Raw genomic sequence first — 23,538 nt, forward strand, 5'->3', positions numbered from 1 at the left:
CACTTGTCTACGTCCACCGTCCTCTTTTTTACTAGCATGGGCCTCCCTCCTTTGAACAGGACCCTTTCGGAGATCTGAGCCAACTCAGATCAGGATACCCGGCTTCTTTCAGCCTCTCTACCTGCCCCAGGAAGCTAGCCTCCGCTCTGTGTGTACAGGATTTCCCAAGAGCTCTTTTAAGCATGAAGTCGCTATACCCGCCTTGACGAGTGTGGAATGCCCCTAACTGACGTTCAAGAGAGGTTTTTTTTTGTCCTATGGTGATATTCCCAACAGACCCTGCTCTCTAGATAATGGATCCGGAGGTATAAAAACTTTTTTTATGGCGCAAGGGCATCTATGGCCAAATACGCCTTGACACAAGGTATTTTCTTTTTCTCAAGGTGGGGTCAAAGACTCATTTCCCAAGCATTTCACCCTAAATAAGCCGAGCACCAGACCAGGGAAAAGCTTGTACCCATTGTATCCCCGGTGGGTACCCGGCGGCACTGGGGATCGAACCCCGCACCTCCCGCATGCGAGGCGGATGCTCAACCACTTGGCCACCGCTGCGGTAGCTGTAGGGTAGCTGAGCTGGGTAGTTCGAAGGTGAATCGCAGGCCACTACCTGTATCTTTGAAGATTTTGACGACGTCCGGAACTGCCCTGGGAGAGTTCGACTTAAGAATGATTAAAAAATCATCGACGTAACGGAACACTTTTAGCGCGAGGTCAGCAAGATTTTGTGCCAGTTCTTGATCCATCCTGCTCAAGTAAATATCGCTCAAAACGGGTGCCACACGGGAGCCGATGCACACACCCGATTTTTGGACGTACACCTTTTCGCCCCGCCCAACAACGGTTGACTCTAGGTAAAATGATAGCAGCTCCAGGAAACTTTCTATGGAAACCCCCGCACCCCGCCACGAACACCAACTCGTCATTGTCTTTTACAATGCAGTCTTTCACTCTCTGCATGAGCTGAGCATGGGGTAGCGAATAAAATAAGTCCTCCACATCGATGCTGAAGGTAGAGTACTTTTTCTTATCCAACCCAGACAGGTACTTAACCACACTTGCGGAATTGTTCACCAAGAAAGGATCCGAAAGCTTGAGTGAGCTCAAATGTCGCTGTAGAAATCCCGACACAACATGCTGCCAAGTGTTGCGCTCGGATATGATTGTCCTGAACGTTCAGGGAATGTAATTTCACACCGGCTCAAAAAAGTTGGGGCGAGATACGGGGCGGACGTGATTTTCATGGCAAAGAATAAGCTTTCAAGGATTTGTAGTGCTGTGCGAAAGAAGCTCGAGCCTGAGAGCAATCGTGCTGGAGCTGAGTGCTCGATAGCGCACAGACAGAAAACCAGGCTCACAGAGTGTAAGACTGGAGTCGTATACGAAGTCCCCCTCTCGTGTGGGAAGAAGTACATCGGCCAGACGGGTCGATGTATTAACGAGATGTTAGCAGAACATCGCAGGTCGTTGAAGAGCGCACCTTCCTCTAATCTCGCCCTGCACTGCAAAGAGTGCAAAGATTGCTTCCCACGATTGAACAAGACCAGCGTCTTGTTTAAACACAGGGATCAGGTTTGCAGGGAGTTGGTGGAAGCGTACCAGATCAAGGAATCAGATGACTGTGTAGCATCACCATCTGTAGGCCTCATTGATGGGGAGATACCTTTTTTGCGCAGTTTCTTTAGCGCAAGCAGGCGGTGTGGAGCGCTAGCTTGGCAGGAGTGTGCCTGTGAGTTCGCTGTTTGTTTGTTTTGTATCTTGTCTCTGACGATGCGGAGATTGCTTTCAGGTTGTGATCAGTGGCATCACGTTACATGTGCCAAGATGGTGTGTGATAGGGTTTGCGCTTTCGGGTTTTTAGCATGTTTTTCGCGGGATGAAGATGCATATATAGGCCTTTTTTCCTTGAAGAAAAAATCTGTTGATAGTCTGCGCTCGTGTCGTGCCTTCTTGTTCTCTGTCTTCGTTTCTTTGCGCAGTTAAACATGATACATACCCAGCTCCAGTGCGCCTTTGTTTGTCTCCGTAGCGACTACTTGCGCTTTGTGGAAATCCACGCCAGCCATGAAAATTTACATATTAGACCTCGCTACAGCATTATCCCAGCGCAGCGCGCCTTCGTTTCTTTGCGTTCTAACTTTTATGCAGCGCACCTTTGTTTGCTCGTTACTTTTGTTCTTTTCAGTCGTTTCCTGAATCCGTCCAAAAAGCCGGGCTAGGTGGATGATTATGGAACCACATGGCGATCGCACTGCATACAGCACGACTTTGGTCCCTGTGTTTTTAAATAAAAACATCAGATGTCGAAGGTCATGGTCGTGTCCGAGGATGGCTTCCACAGCTGGGGCCTAACCATAGGGACCGCACACGCTGTGTCGTCGTTGCCAAGTGGAGAGGCCCAAGATGGCTGTCATCCTTAATAAAGATCCCTTCTCGGGGCCGCTTTAGTGTTTCCTGGCAGATCACGCGCTTTCCACCCTGTGCACATGTTCTCATTTCCAATTAAAAAGGTCCTTCAAACCCTGCAGAAGGCTTGAATTAGCAACTGCCAATAACAAGATGTTGCATGGTACTTGAGAAACAATAGCGGCTACAATGACCAAGGTGAAGAAGGGCTGCGAGTTACACGGAAATAAAAAATGGTTGGGGGTGCCCCCATAACAAGCTGGAATGGTTGGACAGGACTCCTAGTTAATTGCATTTGGAAGAGAAAGACAAGGTTTAATTTTGCAGTGTAAGCTTGCTTCTCTTGACCCCATGAAAAAAAAAAAGGATGCCTCTGGGAAACTATTTGCGGAATTTCCGCCCCCCGCCCCCCGATTCAGAAGGGGAAGGGGGGGGGGGGGGTGACGGCCTTTTCTTTGTCGGGCTCGGCGCGAAGCACGATGGACAAGACGGCGAAAGGAAGGGGGCTGTCAGTGACGCATGTTCTGCGCTGTCATTAGGACGAGCTGCCCGGCTTCTCCGCGGCAGCTCCCCTTTGAACCCCCCGCCTGTTCAATCGGAGGCGGGCGACGGCGGGGTGGTGTTGAAAAGGAGCGCCCTTGGGGTCAAGTGCCCCCCCCCCCATAGAGACAGAGACGGCCGAGCGCTTTGAATCTCGCGTATTGTTCGCGCCCGAACCGAACAAGACGCGGCTGAGACCAATTTGAGTCAAACCAGGTCCAGATGTGGCGGTGGCCAGCCGGTTTACCGGCTTCGGGCTAAGCCGCGCGCGAGCAACGCGCAATTCCCCTGGAAGGTCAAGACAAGCGGTCATGCGGGCACAGCGAAAGCGCCTCGCGACAGACGATCTGGCGACACAGCTAATTGAATACAGCGGGAGCGGCCGATCGTCAGCGAAAATCAGTCGCACGTGTGCGCGCGATATGCAGATATGCAGCTAGTGGTGCTCTTGTAGCGTGTTTCGTCTGTTATTGTTTGCATAGGTCGTGATCGCTTATGCATCTTTTTCGAACCTCAAACGTAGTACTTGCCCAGAAGATGGCACGATCAAAAATGGCAGATGGCAAATGGGGCAAAAAGAGAACATTAAAAAAATAATCGCTTCACTAGCAAGAAGGACAGTGGTAAACCGGCACGATAAAGCGCAAGCTTCACGAAACCTGGTGAGAGGATCGGTGGTGAATCCTTCGATGTAGACGGCTCAAGTACAACTGGCTACGTCTCCTCGAGTTTTCTCTTCCCTGCAGCTTCATGCAAGATGTTGCTGTGAACAACATATCTAATGCACGTGCAGCAGGGGATTCCTCCTTTCTGTTTCGTTCATACGCTTCGATCAGTGATTTGATGCTCCCCTGCTCCACGTGTTTTATAAATACTGTCGAAAATCGTACTCGAATATAACAACTTCGAATTCATCAATCAACACTATTCACAAATTAACGGCACAGCCATGGGTACAAGGATGGCCCACACCTACGTCAACATCTTCATGCATAGTAATAAGTAAATTTTTGAAAGATTGTCCCATTAAGCCCACCCTATACAAACGCTACTTGGATGACATCTTTTTAATTTGGACTGACACACCTCGTCCACCCCAACATATCTTTCACTTACACGTGCGCCCACACCACAATTAACTTCCTAGATGTTGAGATTTTGGTAAACGAAAGCTCACTCACCACCAGTAAACCGACGGACCGTCAACAATACGTACACTTCCAAAGCTGCCATCCTCGTCACTCTAAAACAAGCATCCCATACTCTCAGGCACATCGATCTAAAGGAATATGTTCCCAAGATGAAGACTTCGTAAAAAATTCCAAACGCATGCAAGAAGTCCTCATTAAGCAGCGATACCCGTCGCCATTGCCGACGATGCCATTCAAAGGACATCTAAACCCAACCGAGAGCAAATACTGGAGTGACGTCGATACAGCGAGCAAACAGACCATCAGGCAAATCTCGTACTCCCCTTCACCAGTAACCAGCCGCCTAACGTACGTAAACAAAATCTTCAAAAAAACATTTCAACATTCTCAAACAAAGCGAGCTAGCGCCTCGCCAAAATTTTCACTGCTCTCCCTCATGCAGTCTACAGACGACCGAAAAACATTCGAAACATTCTAATACACTCAGTCACATAAAGAGACGGTTTTGGGGTGTCCACCTTGTGGAAAAAGTAGATTCCAGGTCTGCAAACACATTACAAACATCAAGCTGTGAAATAAGCACAGCTTCAGGATTCAAATGGAAAATTAGTGACAACTCTGATTGGGATTTCTGCAACGTAATATACCTCCTAGGATACAGTGTGTGCAGTACGCAGTACATTGGGCAGACCGTTAACTTTATACGAATTCGCTTTAATAACCACCGCGCGCACATTTTATCCCTACCTCCCCTTGTTAAAACACATATATTAATGAGAAAAACGACCCATTTGATGCAATTAAGTTAACAGTCCTACAGGGTGGGTTCCACAACAAAGAGATCTCGAGCAACGCGAGTCGTACTTTATTTACAAATTTAATAACAATTCCTCACGGCATTAATGAAAGTCCGGGTGTATTGACCTCCATCGCCCCTTGCAGAGCCAATGCTGACCTTAGGAATTCCGGCGCGACAAACCTCGGTCGTTTGTCGCCAGCGGCATCTTTTTCAAGCTTCGCTGCCCGCTTACACTAAGCTCTGAATTCATCCCCCACCCCTGTCTTGCCAGTTCGACGCACCACCTTGCCGAGCGGGGTGCAATTGAAGAACCAAGAACCCTTGATGGGCACAAAAGAAAAATACTAGAAAAAGGAGAAAGAAATAAAGAGAAAAAGAAAAACGCTTTGTCCCCTGCCGCCCAGCGAGCTTGCGCGGGAGGCCAGCCCGGGGGAAAAAAGGAATAACGAGGGGAGGGAGGGCATCCGGGCCCTCAAAGCAACAATAACAGACTTTGGCGGAGTCCCGGAGCAGATAAGAATCATAGATGCATGTACTGCCCGTGCCGCCGGCCAAAACGAGCAAACAAATAAACAATAAATTCAGACAGGGCAGGAGACGTTCCAGGAGCGTCTTCGGTACGAATAGTGAAGGCGGAATCAGCGGCGCAGTTAGCTTAACTACACACACGTGCACTGTGCATGAAACACACACACAAAGGAAAAAGAAAAAAGGCGGCAAAACATACGAGTTCGCGAAAGTGTCCTGTGGGGGGGTAAAGGTGAATGGCAGGAGCATTTAATCAAGGGTTCTTGGTTCTTCAATTGCACCCCGCTCGACAAGGTGGTACGTCGAACTGGGAAGACAGGGGTGCTTGAAAAAGATGCCGCTGGCGGCAAACGACCGAGGTTTGACGCGCCGGCACTCCTAAGGTCAGCACTGGCTCTGAAAGGGGCGATGGAGGTCAATAAACCCGGACTTTCATTAATGCCGTGAGGAATTGTTACAAATTTGTAAATAAAGTACGACTCCCGTTGCTCTCTTTGTTGTGGAACCCACCCTGTAGGACTGTGAACTTAATTGCATCAAATGGGTCGTTTTTCTCATTAATATATGTGTTTTGACAAGGGGATGATGGGTAGGAATAAGATATTTACTTATGCAAGAGTGACTAGCTATGAGCAAAAATTTCCGTGTTTCAATTTTCAAAACTGCGAACTTTGACCGCAGCGTCCCGGACAAATAATTCCAACTCCCGACCGCGTTTTTAAATTCATTCTAAACGGGGTACGTGTTTACTGGTACCTGCAGTGGTCGGCTGCGCAACTATATATATAAGCTATCGCGTGCAGCTGTCATATTATAAAAGAAAATCCGCACAAAACAAAAATTACGCAGCAACGGGCTGTGGCGAATGATTGCGCGCAATATTTTTTCGCGGGTTAGTGCTAACGAACAGTTTTGTTTTAAATCACGAGAGTTGTATCAAAAGCCTTTATATGTCGTCATTAATTACGATAGGTACGACGACACAGTGAATAAGAGTTTATATAGACAGTCGTCCTTCAAAGACCCAATGCTTTTCTCCTCCAAAACGTCGTGCAGAAAAAAACCGGACCGCCAAATTTTGACACGGTTGTACGAAATTTCTGCACTAACGAAAGCTATGAGTGTAGTCTCCTGCATGTAGAGAATGTAGAATACAAGGAAAAATTATAATATGTATGCTCTAGGTCAGGTTCATAGTCCTACAGCACTCGATTGTAAATGCAGGCACTCGACGGAGCGCTGATAGACGGGCGTGGTCACCTGTAGGCGCATTTGCGTGGCTCTGCATGGATAGTACGTGTTTAACCTCTCAGGTCTGCAAAAGCTGTATCGGGTCCGCCAGGCAGTGGCGATTATAATAAATGCACAACGAAGCGCGCCGTTCGAGCGCACTAAAATAATACACCAGCCGTTCAAGGATATCATATATAATAAAAATATAGAAACGCGCATGCAGTGTGTGAAAGCGCGGCGCATCAGGTGCGCTTTTTGAACCCGCGCGCGCTGTCAAAAACGTGGGGAATTCCGAGAAAAACCTAGGGAAAATATGTCTCTTCCCAACCGAACACGACGTCATTATTAGTCACGTGACCATGACGTCACGTGACGTTTTAGACGTGACGTCACATTTTGTTTGACCAATCAGCGTTTCCAGCCCACCTGCACCGAAACGCTTGTGCTGGTAGTGCTATGGCACGTGACCGCCGGCGTGACACGTGTGTGTGTGTTTTTGTGATAGTTTTTGTCATATTTTTTTTGTGTGTACAGCCTCGGAGCCGTCAAGCCACTGAGCATGTCATGTGCCATCGCAGATAGAGCTATTATGCCGGTGCACTATGCAGTGGTGCAGTCGTCCCGCCGTGCTAGGGCCGTGCGGTCAAGCTGCCTTGCTGATTTGCTGTGTTGTGCCTTTAACCTGCTGGCACGTTTGCGACAGTAGCAGAAATGTTGCCTGTGGTGGCTCAGGCCGACGCTCTTCCTGGTTGGCATTGCCATTTAACTTAACGAAATTTCGTCGGCGCATCAAGAACTTGATTTCGTCGTAAAAGCGAACAAGTCGCCGCGGGCTTCGCCCCGAATACCGTTCGCAATTCGCTTCGGTTCAAGGACAGCACGCGCAAGCAGCTGTGGCTGCACAGCCTCTACGGCTCAAAATGGATCGCTGGAAAAGCAAGTATACAGTTCACTCCTATTTCCACAAAGGCCCCTGATTTTGCATAAGATGTTGGAGTTCGTTCTAACAAGCAAACAACGACAATTAGCTTTGAAGGCGAGCTGTTTTACGCGCTTGAAATACATGCTCACGAAGCAGTTTACGCTGCTCGGAAAAAAAATCAAAGGCAGCAGTGTGCGTTAGTGGGCAGATAACCTGAATGGATAACCGTTGCAGTGCAATATGCTGCTATGTATCGTGCTTGAGTGAGTAGGAAACTTGTGATCAAGGACGAGACTGTGCGGTGGCGAAAACAAGGGTTGTATGTTTTGCTTTCTATTTCGAGGCCCGTGTCGAGCTGAATCCTGTACGATTTCCGCTGTTGTTGACCTCGTGCGATCGCAGCTGTTTTCGCGATACAGTGCAGGCAGCCGTGCCTAGATATATTTGTCACAAACTTACGTGCGCATTGGAACTCCGGGTTTGATGCTTCTTGAGCCTGTCATTGGCCAGAGTTCTGGCGCTTTTGTTCCGTGCGCGTCTCGCGCAGACACGGCCTCACGGCGACTGATTACTGAGCAGTAACTTTGGTCCAATGTTTTTGGACCAGTAACTCTTGAGGTGACGTAGGGTGCTGCGCAATTAGCTGCAGACGAGTGGAAAGCATGTCATGTGCATGGGGTAAGTTACATGTTCTTTGCTGTAACAAGCATCCGTTTGTTATGTGCCGTCTGTGTCAGCGTTTCATTACTGTTTGCAAGGCATTCAAAACCGCTTTTCAAACGCGGCTTACTATAAGCACTAAAGCCTGTTGAACACTATTTGAACAATTGCAGCAGAGCGCCCTAATTACCTAGCCCCGCTTCTCACCTCACGTCATATTAGCGGCTTATTTTCTTCAAGGTTCCATCACGAATGTGGAGATTCGTAGCATTGAGATCTTCATCTGGATTTTAATGGTACTACATTGCTCTGCCTGAACAGATGTTTAACAAAAACAGCCGGCAAAATGAATGAGTGTAGTTTAATTGTACTTCGTGCAGCTTTAAATTTCATGTCACTAGTTCATGGCGATAAGTTCAGCCTATAATTTACATTTTATTCGAAAGCAGCAAATGGAGTTAAAGCAGTCATACTTTCCAATTATTACTTTCATCTGGATAGATAAATTTAATGAAACGAAGGCCAAGAGGTCGGCCACAAAGACTTCATCTGGAAGGGGATGCTAAACTAAACAGGTAATTGTGAAAAGGCCATAGTAGCTGTGCATGAGGCCTTAGCTGTTGCCTTCGTGATCAGTTGCATATCGATAGTAAGGTGGAAAGTTGGGCTAGTTGAATCGGATTCATGGTGTAGTTAGCGCTGAAAACGAAGACCAAGGTGGGAGAAAGATGCAACATGAGAGCCATTTTGCAACAAAAACTTTAATAGAAAAACACGATACATACCCATCTTGTGAAAGTAAATCAAAAGAAACATACATGATAACATCAAGAAAAGCACAGGGCACGATACATCTGATGGGGGTGCTAAGTAACATGATAAATGGTGCAAAATCAGGAAACTTTATTGTCACAATCGTGGAAAATGAAAAAAAAAACACAAAAAACTCAAAAAAAGAGGGGAGGGACAACCTACTCTTACACTGTGGGAGGGACGGAAGAAATCAGTTCCACATGTGGTCCAGGTACTGTTAAAGAAATTGACGGCGCTCTCATGCATGTAGTTCCCTGTCTTGAAATATAAAAAGCCTCCGTGATCTCACATTACGAAATAGTGCTCGTGTTGTGTCTTTCTCACAACTTGGTTGGCATGGACGCATTTCTTTGTGATATATGTTTTCGCATAGCCCGAAAAAATTAGTCTGCATTGCATAATGCTAAAAAAACAAATATGTAGAGAGCATGCTATGTAAGTAAGAACATGGATGGGTGCTCTTTTTCTTGTCCTTGTCTTGCCATTTGTTGCAACATGAAAACTGCTGCCTAGGGGAGCAATCCCTAATTTTTTCCTTTTCCTCTAGGGGGCTGGCTGTCAATCCCTGCGAGGCACATTTTTGTGGTTATGGGCTTTTTTGCACTCGTCAATGTCTACACGCTCAGAGTGAATCTCAGTGTGGCCATCGTGGCCATGGTGAAGCATCCTGCTGAAGCAGCTGTTGTCAGCAATGGAACAGGCTCCATCAATTACACACAGTGCCAACCGGAGAACAACACTCGGTTTCGGACAACTACCAATCCGTTTGTAGGTACGATATGTTATTGCCTTTACCCTTGGCCTCATTCTTGCAATACGATACATGGACCATGTGTTTTCAATTTTTTAAAAGCATGAATTGCTTTTATGTAGCATTTTTAGGAGTTTTTGAAGCAAGACTCAGTGAAAACCAAGCAAACGTTGCAGTGTAATTCAAAATCTGCCTGACTACAGGTCTGTCAAAGTGAGACTCTAAAACATATTGAGCGGCAGTATCAAAACAGTGACCTTTGTATTGGAAACTTGATGGATTAACCTGCTAAGAGGTGTGACAGTGCAGGTGTATTGACTCTTAACAGCAGTGCGGCTATGAAATTTAATGTAGCACTGTTAAAGTTTTTTTATGTACCGCAAGGTGACACCAGTTCCTTTCGATATATAGATAAGCTCAATGAGAAGGAAGCTGACAGTGGATCAGTATAGGATGAGAAAAAGAGAAATCAGAAACAAATTGTTCTATGATAATTCAAAAAGCATTGCCCTACTGTGCATCCATCCATCCATCAACTTCCCTACTGGTCATTAAACTTTAAGTGACTTAAGTAAATGACACAGTACTTTGGTGCTGTCCCATTTAGAGGCAACATATTCTTCGCTTGCCGCCGCGGTGGCTCAGTGGTTGTGGCGCTCGGCTACTGACCCAAAAGACGCGAGTTCGATCCCGGCCGCAGTGGTCGAATTTCTACGGACGTGAAATTCTAGATGCCCGTGTACTGTGCGATGTCAGTGCACGTTAAAGAACCCCAGGCCGTCTAAATTTCCGGAGCCCTTCACTATGGCGTCTCTCATAGCCTGAGTTACTTTGGGATGTTAAACCCCTGTAAACCAAACCATATCCTTTGTTTAGAAGGGCAGTCAGCATTATTCAATGCAAGCACAGCTTTTGAAATCACCGACTTTTTGTGGTCCTGTAGAATTCACTCTAAAGCAGCAGAAAAGCATAAATCTTGTTTCTAAGTTGTCTTTTTTGTGTAAAATACATATGAATAAATTGTGCTTATGATTGTATGACACTTTGTAGTTGATTTTTCAAACTTACTCTTCCTTTATGATACTGTGAACACAGTTCTCACAATCCATGTGCAAGGATTTTTTCATGGCAGCTTGTTGCCCTCTCAACGATACTGGCACATTGTGTAGTGGCTGCTGCTGTCTCTATTTGAAACTTCGGGGTAACTTTTAATGCCCAGTAAAACTATAAAAAAAACTTGAGTGGCACTCTCCTATCTGTTATGAAGCATGTCTTGATTTCAACTAGTCTCAGTAGTAAGGTGTAGTGGAATTTTCTGTAGGGTCGATTTTTATAAACACTAGAAAAAGTAAGGCAGAAAGCTATAGAATCATGTCTCATATCCCTGCTCACCAGAATGCGATCAGCTGCGCAAGTGACGCACACGCCTCATGAGCTGTCGTGTAACTAACAGAAATGAAGGTCATTTTGTTTCTGGCAATAGTGCTTTTTTTTTCTTGATGCAATGTGCAGTCTACAGATATGTCTTTGCAAATGCATCAGTTAATGATATGATAGAGGCCATGCCACATTTAGGTTTTCTTTTTCGTGCTGGTCACCGCCAGTAAGTGCCTGTGAATATGTGGGCTTTTGTTAGTGATTAAAACTGGTTGTGCCTGAGTCACCCTTGACTGCATATCTTGCAGATAATCAGCTAGCCTCAGTGCTGTTAATTGCTAAATTTCAGAAAATGAATTTACATCTGCAGTTGCAATCTACAAAATTTGACTTTAACTGATTCTATGGTTGTGTTACCCTAACCAGTTCATCTCGCTTTTCTTGATCATTGGCAAGGAAGAATTTCATTGAGCTGTTTTGCATTACTTAACAGCACCTTTTGTGATGATAAGGGCATGCTGCTTAGTCTGGTTGAATTCGTGCTAGACTCGTTTCATCAAAATTTTGGTTCTCTTCTTATTATTTAGCATTTTTCTGAATAGAACGAAGGCTGCTAATATGACCTTTGCTTTTTTAAAAAGGGAGTTAAACCATATTGGAACATGTAAAACTTTAATCCATGTTTTCTTTATTTCCTGAGGGACTTAACAGACAGTGCATTGCAAATGGTGCCCCTTTCTTAAAAACATATTTGTCTTGTGAGCTGAGTTAGGTTTCAGGAGTTATAAACCGACTGAATTATGCTTGCATTCCTCTAGCAAGCAGAGTTATTTCTATCAAGGTTCAAAGAAAGAAAGCTTGCGCCCTAGTTTGCAAATTGAAAAAGATTAAGCAGTATGTCTCAAGAATGAGGCTTAAGGTAGATCTTTGTGATTTATAAGGTGAAGATTGCAAGAGATAACTTAAAAAATGAGAATAAAGGAATTGAGTGCTGCTCTGCGTACTGAGCTGATTAATCTGACGGAGACAAACTGGGGGAGGCAGGTGTGTATATACTGATTTAAGACATCACAAGACACTTGTCAGTTGTGTCCTTTGTTTCTTTAAATCTTTGTCATCTTCTGTGGTTTTTTTTTTCAGTATGATTTTTGTTGCATTGCTGAAAATAAAATGCCCCTGGTGACCAGCCCTCTTGTGCGAGGGGAGACCAGAGCATGTTGGAAGCGCTTTATTGACAAAGAAGTTGGAAAATGCATCCTGGCTTATGGTTGGCAAAATTTTGGGAGTGTTTCACTTGATGTGCCGTGCCTGCCCTGTCCCTTAGTATTGGGATGCTGAGAAGAGAGGAACATTGCCTGAGAAAAAAAGCAGTAGCAATTTCAAGAAAAGGCATTTCAGGGCCCCTCTAAGCTGTCTGTGTGCCTGACAGCAATTTAGTGTGCAATCGAAGTGAGATAGAAATGTTGTCACCATAGCTTGGACCCAGTCATACAAAAACTGCGCTAGCACAGCTTATTTCTGTATTTCTGTTAGAAGGTGCTAAGACGTCGTACCATTGCCATCCTCACTGCAAAGTGGATCCTTATACAAGGCGTGTGTAGGGTTCTCCATAATGGCTGAATTACATGACGGTCCGTTCGCCCGTGGCCCGCGCATCATGTGTTCATGCGCCACTAAAAACTGGCCTGCGATCCGCTGACGTCAAGCGGATGCGACGGACCAAAAGAGCAGACGACACTCTGGGTGTACCACTGCTGCCAGATTATTTTAAAGTGTTTGGCAACGCTGGTCAAACTGGTTTTTCCTCCGGACCCATGACTGGGATTGAATGGTGCAGGTGCGGCCCTTTGTCCAATTCCTCAATGGCCTAGGCCGTCTTGCTAGCCGAGTCGATCACTTTGTCATGGTAGCGAACGCAGTGCAGCTTGTCAAAACAGCGTCCCAGCTCAACGCCACTCAGCGAAATGCGGCAGCCGAAATATTGGCAAGAGCGGAGGTTGCCAGAGCTGGCGCGCGCATCTTTGCGGGCGGCCGCTAATTCCCGCGAGGGGACAGGCACTTGAACTTCCTTGGTTGTCCAGTCTGCGGGCCAGCAGCACGCCTCTCGATTTGGTGACGTACGAACACGTGATGTGCGGGCCGTGGGCGAACAGTCCGTTGTGTGAATCGGCCATTAGGGGGAGCAAAGTTTCACTGCAATGCCCCCCTCCTCCTCCCACTGAGGCCCTGCAGCCAAAACGCAGATCAAAGATGAGGAATAGTTATAAAACACTTATTTCAATATGATGGAATTGCAAAATATACAAAGTAATATTGAGCAGTAATTCTTACTTTCACGGCAGAGGAAGGCAGTCCCTGTGCCGCTGAGGCATCAATGAAATAACGGGCTTCGAAGGAGTTTTCATTCTCTCTAAACCATAGAAAATATGCAACACATCTGTCTTTTGTTAAGTGCTAAAAAGAGCCTGAAAACATTGCCTAAAAGTGACCCGGCAAGTAAACAGTTCTTTGAACGCAACATCATAGGTCCTCGGCCGCCAGTTTCGTAAAAAAATCTGCATGTCCGTAACACTGCACTATAAACAACGACGGGACAGGTGCGACAGAGTAAAGGTATGGGGCAGACTTGCCACCCCTCTTAGATGATTGCGAGATAACCTCTGGCCTCCCCTGTGCGCTCACCTATGTCCTTATATAATTGCAAGACAGATGTTTGGGTCCAGCTGGGTTGATATACATGTAGCTCTATTACGAGAAGGAACAGTCAGTTTCTACACAGGAATGAATTTTGTTTTTACTCCTACAGTGAAGTTTAAAATGTCTAATGGGCATTAGACATTAAGAAAAAGTGTGCTTTTGACCTGTACTGAGGAGTAATCATGATTTTATGCACGTAATATGTTCCTTTTCATATTGGAGCTATCTTCTGTACAGTCTGCCTTCTTCACGTTGATGCAAGCCATGTGTCTTGCGCCTGGTCATCTTTTTCCTATCGGCAGATCGCGAGGGCCAGGCAGCGCGCTTCGACTGGGATGCCCAAGTCCAAGGCCTGGTGTTGGGCTCTTTCTTCTACGGTTACATTGTGACTGTGCTGCCTGGCGGGGTGCTGGCCGAGCAACTGGGGCCCAAGTGGCTCATTGGCGTCGGTGTGGCTGTCACCAGCCTGCTGTCCATGCTGCTGCCCGTGGCCGCACACGCACACTACATGGTGGTGGTCGCAATTCGTGTGCTCCAGGGATTGGCTGAGGTTGCCCACATCTCTCTCTTCCTACTCCCTACTTTGCCTCCTTTTCGTTTCCTTTGCACCACCACTGTTTTGCATTTTCAGTGTACAAATTTGTGCCATCTGTCTCTTGTGTGGTTAAAACTGTATCAAGCGTAAGGTGGGGGGGGGGGGGGGGGGGGGGGGATTTTTCATTTGAAGTATTCAAAGGAAGTGCTTTGCAGCCTCTAAATAGAAAATATAATGAAAGAATTCATCAATTTGGTGGAAGTTTAGAAATAAATTGTAAATGAGGGACGCCGTAGTGGAAGGCTCCAGGTTAATTTAGAAAATCTGGGGTTCTTCAACGAGCACTGATATTACACAGCACACTGGCACCTTTTGTCTTTCGTCTCCATCGAAATGCAGCCGTCTTGGCAGGGATTGCACCTGGGTTGTCTGGCTTAGCATCAGCAGAGGGTGGAGCTAAGAAAAGAAATAAAATTATTCTGAACACTTTGGCCACCCCTGCTACCTGAGGGTGGGTCAAAGCACTGAAAGAATTTTCATTTTGAAGGAAAGCACAATTTTTAACAATCACTCTAAAGAATTTCAACACATTGGGTGTCCTTCCTTGTCCTGTGCTTGAGTGCTTTTTAGCAGTGTAGTAGAAACATTTATTTGAGCTGCAGAGGAGCAAATAGCTGTGGGAGCTCTTGCATGATTGGCGACGATGTTGGCTATAAGACACTCAAATCTTTTTGCACAGTGCTAACTGGTTCTGGGGTACTCTCCACAGTGCAGTCATTGGAAATTTCTTTATTGGTATTGCGTTCCTTCTCTCCATGCTGTCAGATTTGGAAGGAATATGGCTGCTGCCAGATAATGCTCCTAGGACAACACAGACCTTTGCAGTGCTCAATTGCTCAGTGTTCATAGTGCCATTCCAACCAGTAGTACTCCCTAGTGGGTAATTAAAACTTGAACAGGACCAATACTTTGTGTTAATTATGAGACGTTTGAATTAATAGAAGCATTTTTAGCATCTTCGAAGTTAAAAAGGGCCAAAGTGGCAGTTAAAATAAACCAGAGATTTGAATTAAGTCAGTTCGAAATAACGAGAGTCCACTGTAGACTTATAGTCTAAAACAGCTGGCAAAATAAGCCTCAGTGATATCACATGGTAACATTAGAAGCGCTCTGCTCCTGCATCACTTTCTAGAAAAGTGGGTGCTCAGTGTACTGGCAATGTTAAGAGATGGAAGCCATATCCCTTCCAGGGCTGGCCGCATGCAGGAAAAGTTTCCAGTACTGTGAAAGTTTTTCCGGTGAGTCTACTCTGTAGATGTATGTGGCGGGATGTCAGGTGGCATTCTTTCTGGGAGCCCAGATGAATCGCCACTTTTGGAGGTTAGAATTCAGCAGCTCACAGTTATTCTGAATGAGTATCGCTAGTATGGGCTGCCAGCCGCAGCAAGTAACAGCTGTGTTCCCTGCAGGGAGTGGTATTTCCTGCGATGCACTGCATGATTGCCATGTGGACACCCATCACCTCGCGGAGCAGAGTCATCTCTATCGTCCAATCGGGTGCTGATGTCGGTGCTGTGGTTGCCATGATGGCATCCGGTGTCCTGGCTGAATCGACATTTCTTGGAGGCTGGCCTTCCATTTTTTATGTTTTTGGTGAGTGTTAGCGTGTACGAATGCATGACAAACTATGCTTACTGCAGCATTTCCTGTTTTTGTAGCTTGTAGAGCCTGCTAAAGATTGCTGGCTATTGTTGCCTTGTGTCAGCTTTAGTTTCTCACGTTTTCTGGAAAAGAAATTATAGGTGATGAGCGCGATTGATGCGACAGAGCACGCCTTTGCTTGGAGGAGCAGCCGCTGCTGCTTAAGGGTTCAGACTGTGTCACTGGGTGGCGTGAGCCAGTTTTTCAATTGCCGTGTGGCAAGATAACCGCTGGTCCTTGAGAGTAACAGAGTGGATTCCAAGAGAAGGCAAGTGTAGCAAGTGCCGGCAGAAGGTTAGGTGGGCGGATGAGATTAAGAAGTTTGCAGGCATAGGGTTGGCACAGCTGGCACAGGACAGGGTTAATTGGAGAGACATGGGAGAGGCATTTGCCCTGCAGTTGGCATAGTCAGGCTGATGATGATGATGATGATACCGTACCCTCACTCCTTTTTCCCGATCCAACCCAGAAGATTGGTTTTGAGCAAAGGTAAATGCACAGTAGCGGTCTCATTCTCGATGGTAACCGCACCATGAGGGTAGAGAGCAAAGTCTGAGTGAAAGAAGAAAGAAAGAGATGCCGTAGTGGAGGGCTCCAGAGTAGTTTCGACCACATAGGAATCTTTAATTTTAACTTACATTGGGTGCCTTTTACGCGGCACTCGCGGCCGGGTTGAACCGGAGTGCTCCGCTGCAGTGCCCCAGTGCCTTAACCAATTCAGCAATCACATTGGGACATGTTTGTCCCATTCCCTCTCCACTCTCCACCACCCGTCACCTCCCAACCTCTTCATCTTCCCTTCCCCTCTCCTCCACTTTGCCACCCCCTACCGAGGGCTCAGACAGACGGATGGACAGACCAATTTTTCCGACAGCAGTGTACTTACTGTACACTGCTAACGCATGAAAACAAAGTTATTAATGCGTTATTAAGTTATTTAGCTCGCTGCTTATTCAGACGATATGGTCTGTGCACTAGTTAATTTGAACGGGCTCCTGTGGGGAAGCCGCATCTAGGAATGACTGGCATGGCAAACTGTCATCAAAATAGCCCTACTCAAACTTGAATTGCATGCTGCAGAGTCACTCACGAACCTCTGACGTGCCTGCAATGTAGGCGTGACGAAAAATGGATGGCCCCGCCCCGTCTTGGAAATCTGTCCGACCGCATAGTTTCAGTCTCTCTTTCCTCAGCTTCGCACCAACTCCCGGCGATGGCGACTGGCGCACCAACCGAGCCCAGCTGCGCGCCGTTTCGGATGCTAGCTGGCACTGCTGCGCGTTTCCTTTTTTTCCATCCATGTGGTTCGTCCGTTGTGATGAAACTGTGCGTTCGTAACGTGCCGTTTGCTGTTTGCACAGTGAAACACGGCCACGTCTATGATCCAGGCTGCCATGAGTGAAGTCTTCTCGGGAGGCTCCATCGCTAACATGTCGCACTGTGAAGGATGCTAGGGTGGCCCTTACCATTTTGGACCTATGACACTCCCAGCAGCGCACATGCATGTGTGTGTGTGTGAGGGAGAGAGAGAGAAGCTCCACCCTTTGGAACAACCTTACATTAAGCGCACCTCCAGTAAAAATGCATCTCCCACCTACGAGCCTCCACCCACCAAAAGTGCCTACAGCAGCTGAATGCAGAAGTGTACTGACGCGCTGAAGTTTAGTTTTGTTCATTTTACACAACACCACCTTTTTTTGGCAGTGAATAACAATGATAAGGATAAAAAGGTAACTTACAGCAAAGGGACATGTCATTTTAATAAATTTACCTATTTTCTATTGTGCATAAGAAAATGGTAGGCTGGCTATGTAGTATGCGATTGTGGAAGCTTTCTTTTTTTGGCTGGTGCTTTATACAGTTTAAAACAGTAAATCATGCAGACAGCTTTCTTGCACTGACTGCTCCAAAACACTAAATTTACTTAGGTCGTCAATCGATGTTATGGGGCATGTTTTACTAAAAGGTCTCAAAAAACAAACTAAGGAGAAATCGGGGCTCTGCTTTTCACATAATTTTTCTCTGCCAACATCTCTGCCAACACGCCTTAACAATGTAGTCCTCAGTGCCTCTATATTGTTTCTTGGTGGTGATGGAATTTGGCCAGCAAGAAGAGAGCTGAAGGCTTTCAAACTAAACTGTTTATTGAACAAATTTGTGCCCTCAAAAGAAGTGAACTTGGCAATGGCAATAGCAGTATGTTTGGCTATCGACAATGATCGGACTTCACCGCTCTTGGCTGCGCTAAATTTAGAGCTAATGGAGAACCTTCGAGATAAGGCATAGAAAGCACTTATAACAACCACAAACAACATAGAAGCACCTGCACGTGGCTACAATCATTCTAGATAAGTCTGGTCGCTTCTCACATTATAAACAGTGATAAAGCTGTGTCCTGGCAGCTTTAATCATGAACAGACAAACATTGCAAAGCTTTGCGGCAATTTTATTCATTAGAACACAACTGTTGAGAGCAAGAACTGGTTGTTATTTCCATTGTTTTTTGGCAAACGGATCTACACTCTAGCATGTGAGCTATCATCATCATCGGGAGAAGAAAAAATATTCAGTTTTCTGATTGATGGACCAGCGCTGCATGCATTAATATCAGTGAGTGACATTGTTTGAGGAGCAGATTTCCACAAGCTAATGGCCACTCTCGCCACAAAAATTTTTTTAATGTGATATCTCTTGTTGCGAGGTATGTGATGTTCTAGCCTTGGCCTCGGGTGACGAGCCTCTCTGTATCATTCAAAAGGTTCATGTGGCAGACTGTTCAGTTTGGATACCCTACACTTTGGAGAGTTGGGCATGGATGGGCTAAGCGTGCCCAAAGTGCCGTGGTGTCAGGGGTTTATTGTGAGTGCACAGCACAAACGTTGAAACCATCAAGGTGATACTATGTGAACCCTGTTAAGGTGGCCCACTTTGCTGTGGTAGTCTCCACAGAGGGCCACAGGCTCACTATCCACCTGAGTAGTGAAATGTAGAACTTTGCCGCAACTTCGATTCCTCTCTGCTCTTCATTAGGTTCATAGTTTGTGTTCATAGTTAATGTTCATGTAGGGTTTTATCAGTCAGAATGAGGTGCATTAGACAATTGGGAGGGGGGTTATACAGATTTCTGTCAAATTAATGGCCTGGGTAGGAAGGGTGGCTGGTGACAGGCAGCTACACGGGGGTGCCGGATCGTCGGACAATGCCGGCAGCCGTTGGGGAGACAGGCACCACCGTGTGGCCGGCTGTCAGCCGTTCGTCAGAAGGCCAGGGCCGTTACCTTTGTACAGTCAAACCCACTTATAACAATACCGCTTTTAACAATATATCGGATATAGCAATGGACAGGCGTGGCACCGTCACCTTTGCAATGTGTTCTATGGTAAAATAAACTGCTTATAACATCACCTTTGCAATGTGTTCTATGGTAAAATAAACTGCTTATAACAATGCTATCATACTAGATTGTCGGTTATAACAATTAAATGTAGTCATTTGGAGCCAACCCTCAAAGAAAAAAACTCGCAAACGCAGCTACCACGCCAGCCAAACTACGCTTACGGCGCAAAAAACGCGCGCGCGTATGCAGAGCCCCCCGCACAGCGGGCACAGCGGCTGCGAAAAGATCACGTGACATGACGCATACAAGGCGAGGCGCACGGGGTGAGCTGGAGAAGCTTGTATGACTCGGAGGAGGAGAAAAGACGGGCGCTTTCCTCTGGGCAGAGGTGGAGAGGGTAGGGAGGCGCTTCCTTTTGTTGCTTTTGTATCCGCGCGGGGAGCAGTCTATTCTTAGGGTGCGCTGCCCGTTGAAAACGCGTCACGGCATTTCAGCGTGGGCTGCCCCATCTTTCCCACTTTTTTTGGCTCCTGCTTCATGAGCTGCACATGTTCCGAGGGCAGCGTACAGCATCAAAGCACGTGCGTTGCCAGTGTGGTTTTTATCATATGCCATCACCGGCCTCAGTCCTGCTGGTTCTGCAAGCCCATAGGATTCCTCCCCAGAGTTCAACAATGGACGATTCTCCTTCAGGAAGCGCGGCCAGCGTGGCTCTACTGGATCAACTGCCGCAGAAGAGAAAGCGAGCGGCAATATCTTTGGAAATGAAGCGGAACATTTTGAGGGAGCACCGAGGTGGTGAAAAAGTGTGCAACTTAGTACTCAAGTACGGCCTGTCACAGCCGACGGTTTCAACCATTATCCGCAACGCGCTCAAGATGACTGAAAACGAATGCCATGCTAGTGCTGGCCATGCTATGGAGGACGGCCAGAAGAGGATTTGGCATCATGGTGCCTACAAAGATGTGGAGGAGGCACTGTATCAGTGGTTCCTTAGCGCACGTGCTATGAACGTGCCAATTAGTGGCCCGATTTTAGCGGAGAAGGCGAAGCACTTTGCGTATCTCCTTCGAAACACCGATTTCCAGCCTGGTGGTGGCTGGATTCAGTGCTTCAAGGGGAGGCACGGAATCGTCTACAAGGCGGTCGTGGGCGAGGCAGTGTCGCTCGATGTCGACGCTAGATGGATGTGGTTGGAAGAGACACTGCCGTACATCCGCGAAGCATATGCAGACCGGGACTTGTATAGTGGTGACGAGACCGGGCTATTCTTCCAAATGCTTTCGTCGAAGACGCATGCACTCAAAGGCAAACCTTGCAAGGGCGGCAAGCAAAGCAAATTGCGGGTGACCGTTTTCCTCTGTTCGAATATGGATGGCAGCGACAAGTGCCCCGCCTTCGTAATTGAAAAATCTAGGAATCCCCGCTGTTTCCGTGGTGCTGCGAGGATTCCAGTTCGTTACCGTCATAATAAGAAAGCGTGGATGACGCGTGAACTTTTCCGCAAGTGGCTGTGTGAGTTCGATCAGCGGATGCAATATGAAGGCAGGAAGGTGGCGTTGGTCCTTGATAACTGTACTGCACACCAGACTGCCCAGAAGCTGTCGCATGTGAAAATTTTCTTCCTGCCGCCGAACACGACTGCAGGCTTGCAGCCCATGGACGCAGGCGTGATTGCGTGCTTCAAGGCATTGTATCGCCGGCGTGTGTTGAGTAGGCTTGCTCTTAAGCTGGACATTGCTGTGCGTGAATGCCGACCCGCTCCAGATTTTAAGATTTCGCTCCTGATGACTGTTCAATTCATTTTTGGGGCATGGGCAGAAGTCAGCTCCTCCACCGTCATGAATTGCTTCCGAAAAGCGGGCTTCGCCGGGGATATCAGTGACGCGGAGTGTCGCAAAGCTCCTGCCAATGGAGCGATTACAGAACTGGTCTACGGTGCGCGGTGATGACGGTGGCGCGGAAGGGCTTGAAGAATTCTTCCACGCCGACGATGCAGTCACCACAAACGAAGAATTGACTGACGAGGCGATCGTTGCAGCAGTCACCGGCGCGGAAGACGATGACGAAGATGAACCGGAGCCTGTACAAGTTATCTCTCATCATGGGGCCTCAAGAATGATCGAGTCCCTGCGGGACTTCATTTTTGCAAAAAACCTTTCACTCGGACATGTCCAACATTTGGATGCCCTCCAGAACGATGTCAGCAAGATTGCCGCGAAGCATTCGAAACTCACCGATTACGGGTTTGTTTCAGCAAAGAAGTGAGAAGTGCAAGCTATTTTTCCCTATTTAAATGCTTTCAAGTTTTCATGTTTTCTTTGTTTTTTTTTTTCGAGCACTAAGGGATTTTTCAAGCTGAGAGGCAGCCGCAGCAACCTTCTCGTATTTTTTACAATGCCCTTTCGGTGCCACCAAAACGATGCCTCGGCGGAGCTCGCATGTCACTTGCCGTCCGTGACCGCTCTTTGCAGTTGTTATGCTTTTTTTCGTGCAACCCGTTTATAACAATTATCGGTTATAACAATGGAATTTTCGTGGCACTTAAACATTGTTAAAAGTGGACTCGACTGTACATGTAAACTGACAAAACTTCCCTGGACCCGTCACCGTCCCATCAGGGAATCGCCGGCAGCAGAGAGAGGCAAAAATTACCCTCCCACCCACCCAAGGGGAGATTGCATGTCAGTGACCTTCTTTCCAGCGTACTGCAACGTCGGAACTGGATGAGGGGTCATAACTGAAGGTGTTCTAGGAAGGCGCCGGATTGATCCATGCAGGAAGGGACTCCGGAGTCCGTCTAATTTCTTTTTTTTTTACCTTGAGAGAGGGTTTCGTGTACTCTATCAAAGTTGTAGGGGGGGACGCGAAATTCGGAGAGCCATTCGCTTTTGCGGAGATCGCTCGGTGCGTCACATTTTGTAAATAATTTGATTACTTTTTTTGGATTTTCTGTTTTTGAGAAGAGTTATAATACTGTTAAAATTGAAGGGGGTAGCACGCAGCAAGGAACCAATCGGGTTGAGGCTTGCTGCTATTGGATTGGATGCCTCATTGATGTGAGAGGGACTCCCGAGGGCTTAAAACCGAGCCCGGGAGCCCAATCCGCCGTTCTGGGCTAGGTTTAGATGCTCTGCATCTTCAGCTGTACCGAGGAGGGAAAATTTCCCTGTTAGCCAGTTCCATGTTATTTGCCACTCTGTTTAATATGCTGTGCATTTTGTAAATCTCCTGTGTATAAACTTCAGTTCATTTTCTCGACATTTCCCGCCGTTGAAATTCGTCATTACACCATCACTGGCAGGGCACCTCAGGTGTAAGGAGCCTTCAAGTCAGCAAAGCGTCTCAGACGACGCACCCTTGTTGCAAAGGAAAGAGCATCGTAACTTGACTGTTCATTTACTTGTATCCCCCTACTATATTACCTTTGGGTCCTGCAGGTTTGTTAAATAAATAAATGGGGCAATAAAAATGTATACTGTATCGGTGTTGTCTGCTTGCATGAAATGAACCGTCGTCAAAATTCTGCACAAGATTTTGATTATAGTTCATTCATGGCGGCTTGATCTCCATTAGCAGCAGCCTGCTGAGCCGGGGAGGGGACATATATTAGTGTGGGCAAAGAAAAAGAAAGAACTTGGAGGGGACAGTGGGGAGTGTGTGATGCCGCAGTTTACGGTTGCGGCTGCGACGGCATCACATCTGCCAAGCTCCCAGGAGGCGGGCATGGTGGGCAGCTTGGAAGCTCTGGCTGCATGTGTAATTCTCATTGCGTTCGTTTAACGTTTTTGGTCAAACTTCACAGAGCACATGTACATGTGTCGAAAGCAAGTAATTTCAAAAGGTTTTCAAAAGGCACATGCAGTGGCGCGAGCGCTAACCAACCGCGCCGCTGCAACCGACCGTCCAACGTGGTGTAGTGCCAAAGACCACATGACAACATTCAATGAACTTACGCAGTTTTACCGCCTCGCTCGAAGGACTTTCCCACCCCCACACCCGGGACTGAGCCGAGCGGAGGCGGTGCTGTTTAGACAACTACAAACTGGTTCTTTACCAACCCCTGTGTTAATGACTCATCTATACCCAAA

The 23,538-nt window shown here is 46.9% G+C and overlaps 1 protein-coding gene across 4 annotated transcripts in view; it reads left to right on the plus strand.

Moving 5' to 3' along the window:
• Window positions 1-7,104: 7,104 nt before the first annotated feature.
• LOC144129175 (sialin-like) overlaps window positions 7,105-23,538 on the plus strand; it is a 32,285-nt gene continuing 15,851 nt past the window's right edge. For 3 of the 4 annotated variants that reach the window (XR_013313882.1, XR_013313881.1, XM_077663151.1), the window contains exons 1-4: window positions 7,105-7,590; window positions 9,597-9,821; window positions 14,177-14,424; window positions 15,879-16,062. Coding sequence is in view for 2 of the 4 variants with exons in the window: in XM_077663151.1 (XP_077519277.1) it covers window positions 7,575-7,590; window positions 9,597-9,821; window positions 14,177-14,424; window positions 15,879-16,062 (673 nt within the window). In the remaining 2 variants the exon portion in view is untranslated. Of the gene's footprint in view, window positions 7,591-8,104; window positions 8,255-9,596; window positions 9,822-14,176; window positions 14,425-15,878; window positions 16,063-23,538 lie in introns of those variants that run through there. The other variant, XM_077663152.1, reaches the window with a different exon arrangement.

Source organism: Amblyomma americanum, chromosome 4 (genome assembly GCF_052857255.1).
Source record: "Amblyomma americanum isolate KBUSLIRL-KWMA chromosome 4, ASM5285725v1, whole genome shotgun sequence".
Classification (NCBI taxonomy): domain Eukaryota; kingdom Metazoa; phylum Arthropoda; class Arachnida; order Ixodida; family Ixodidae; genus Amblyomma; species Amblyomma americanum.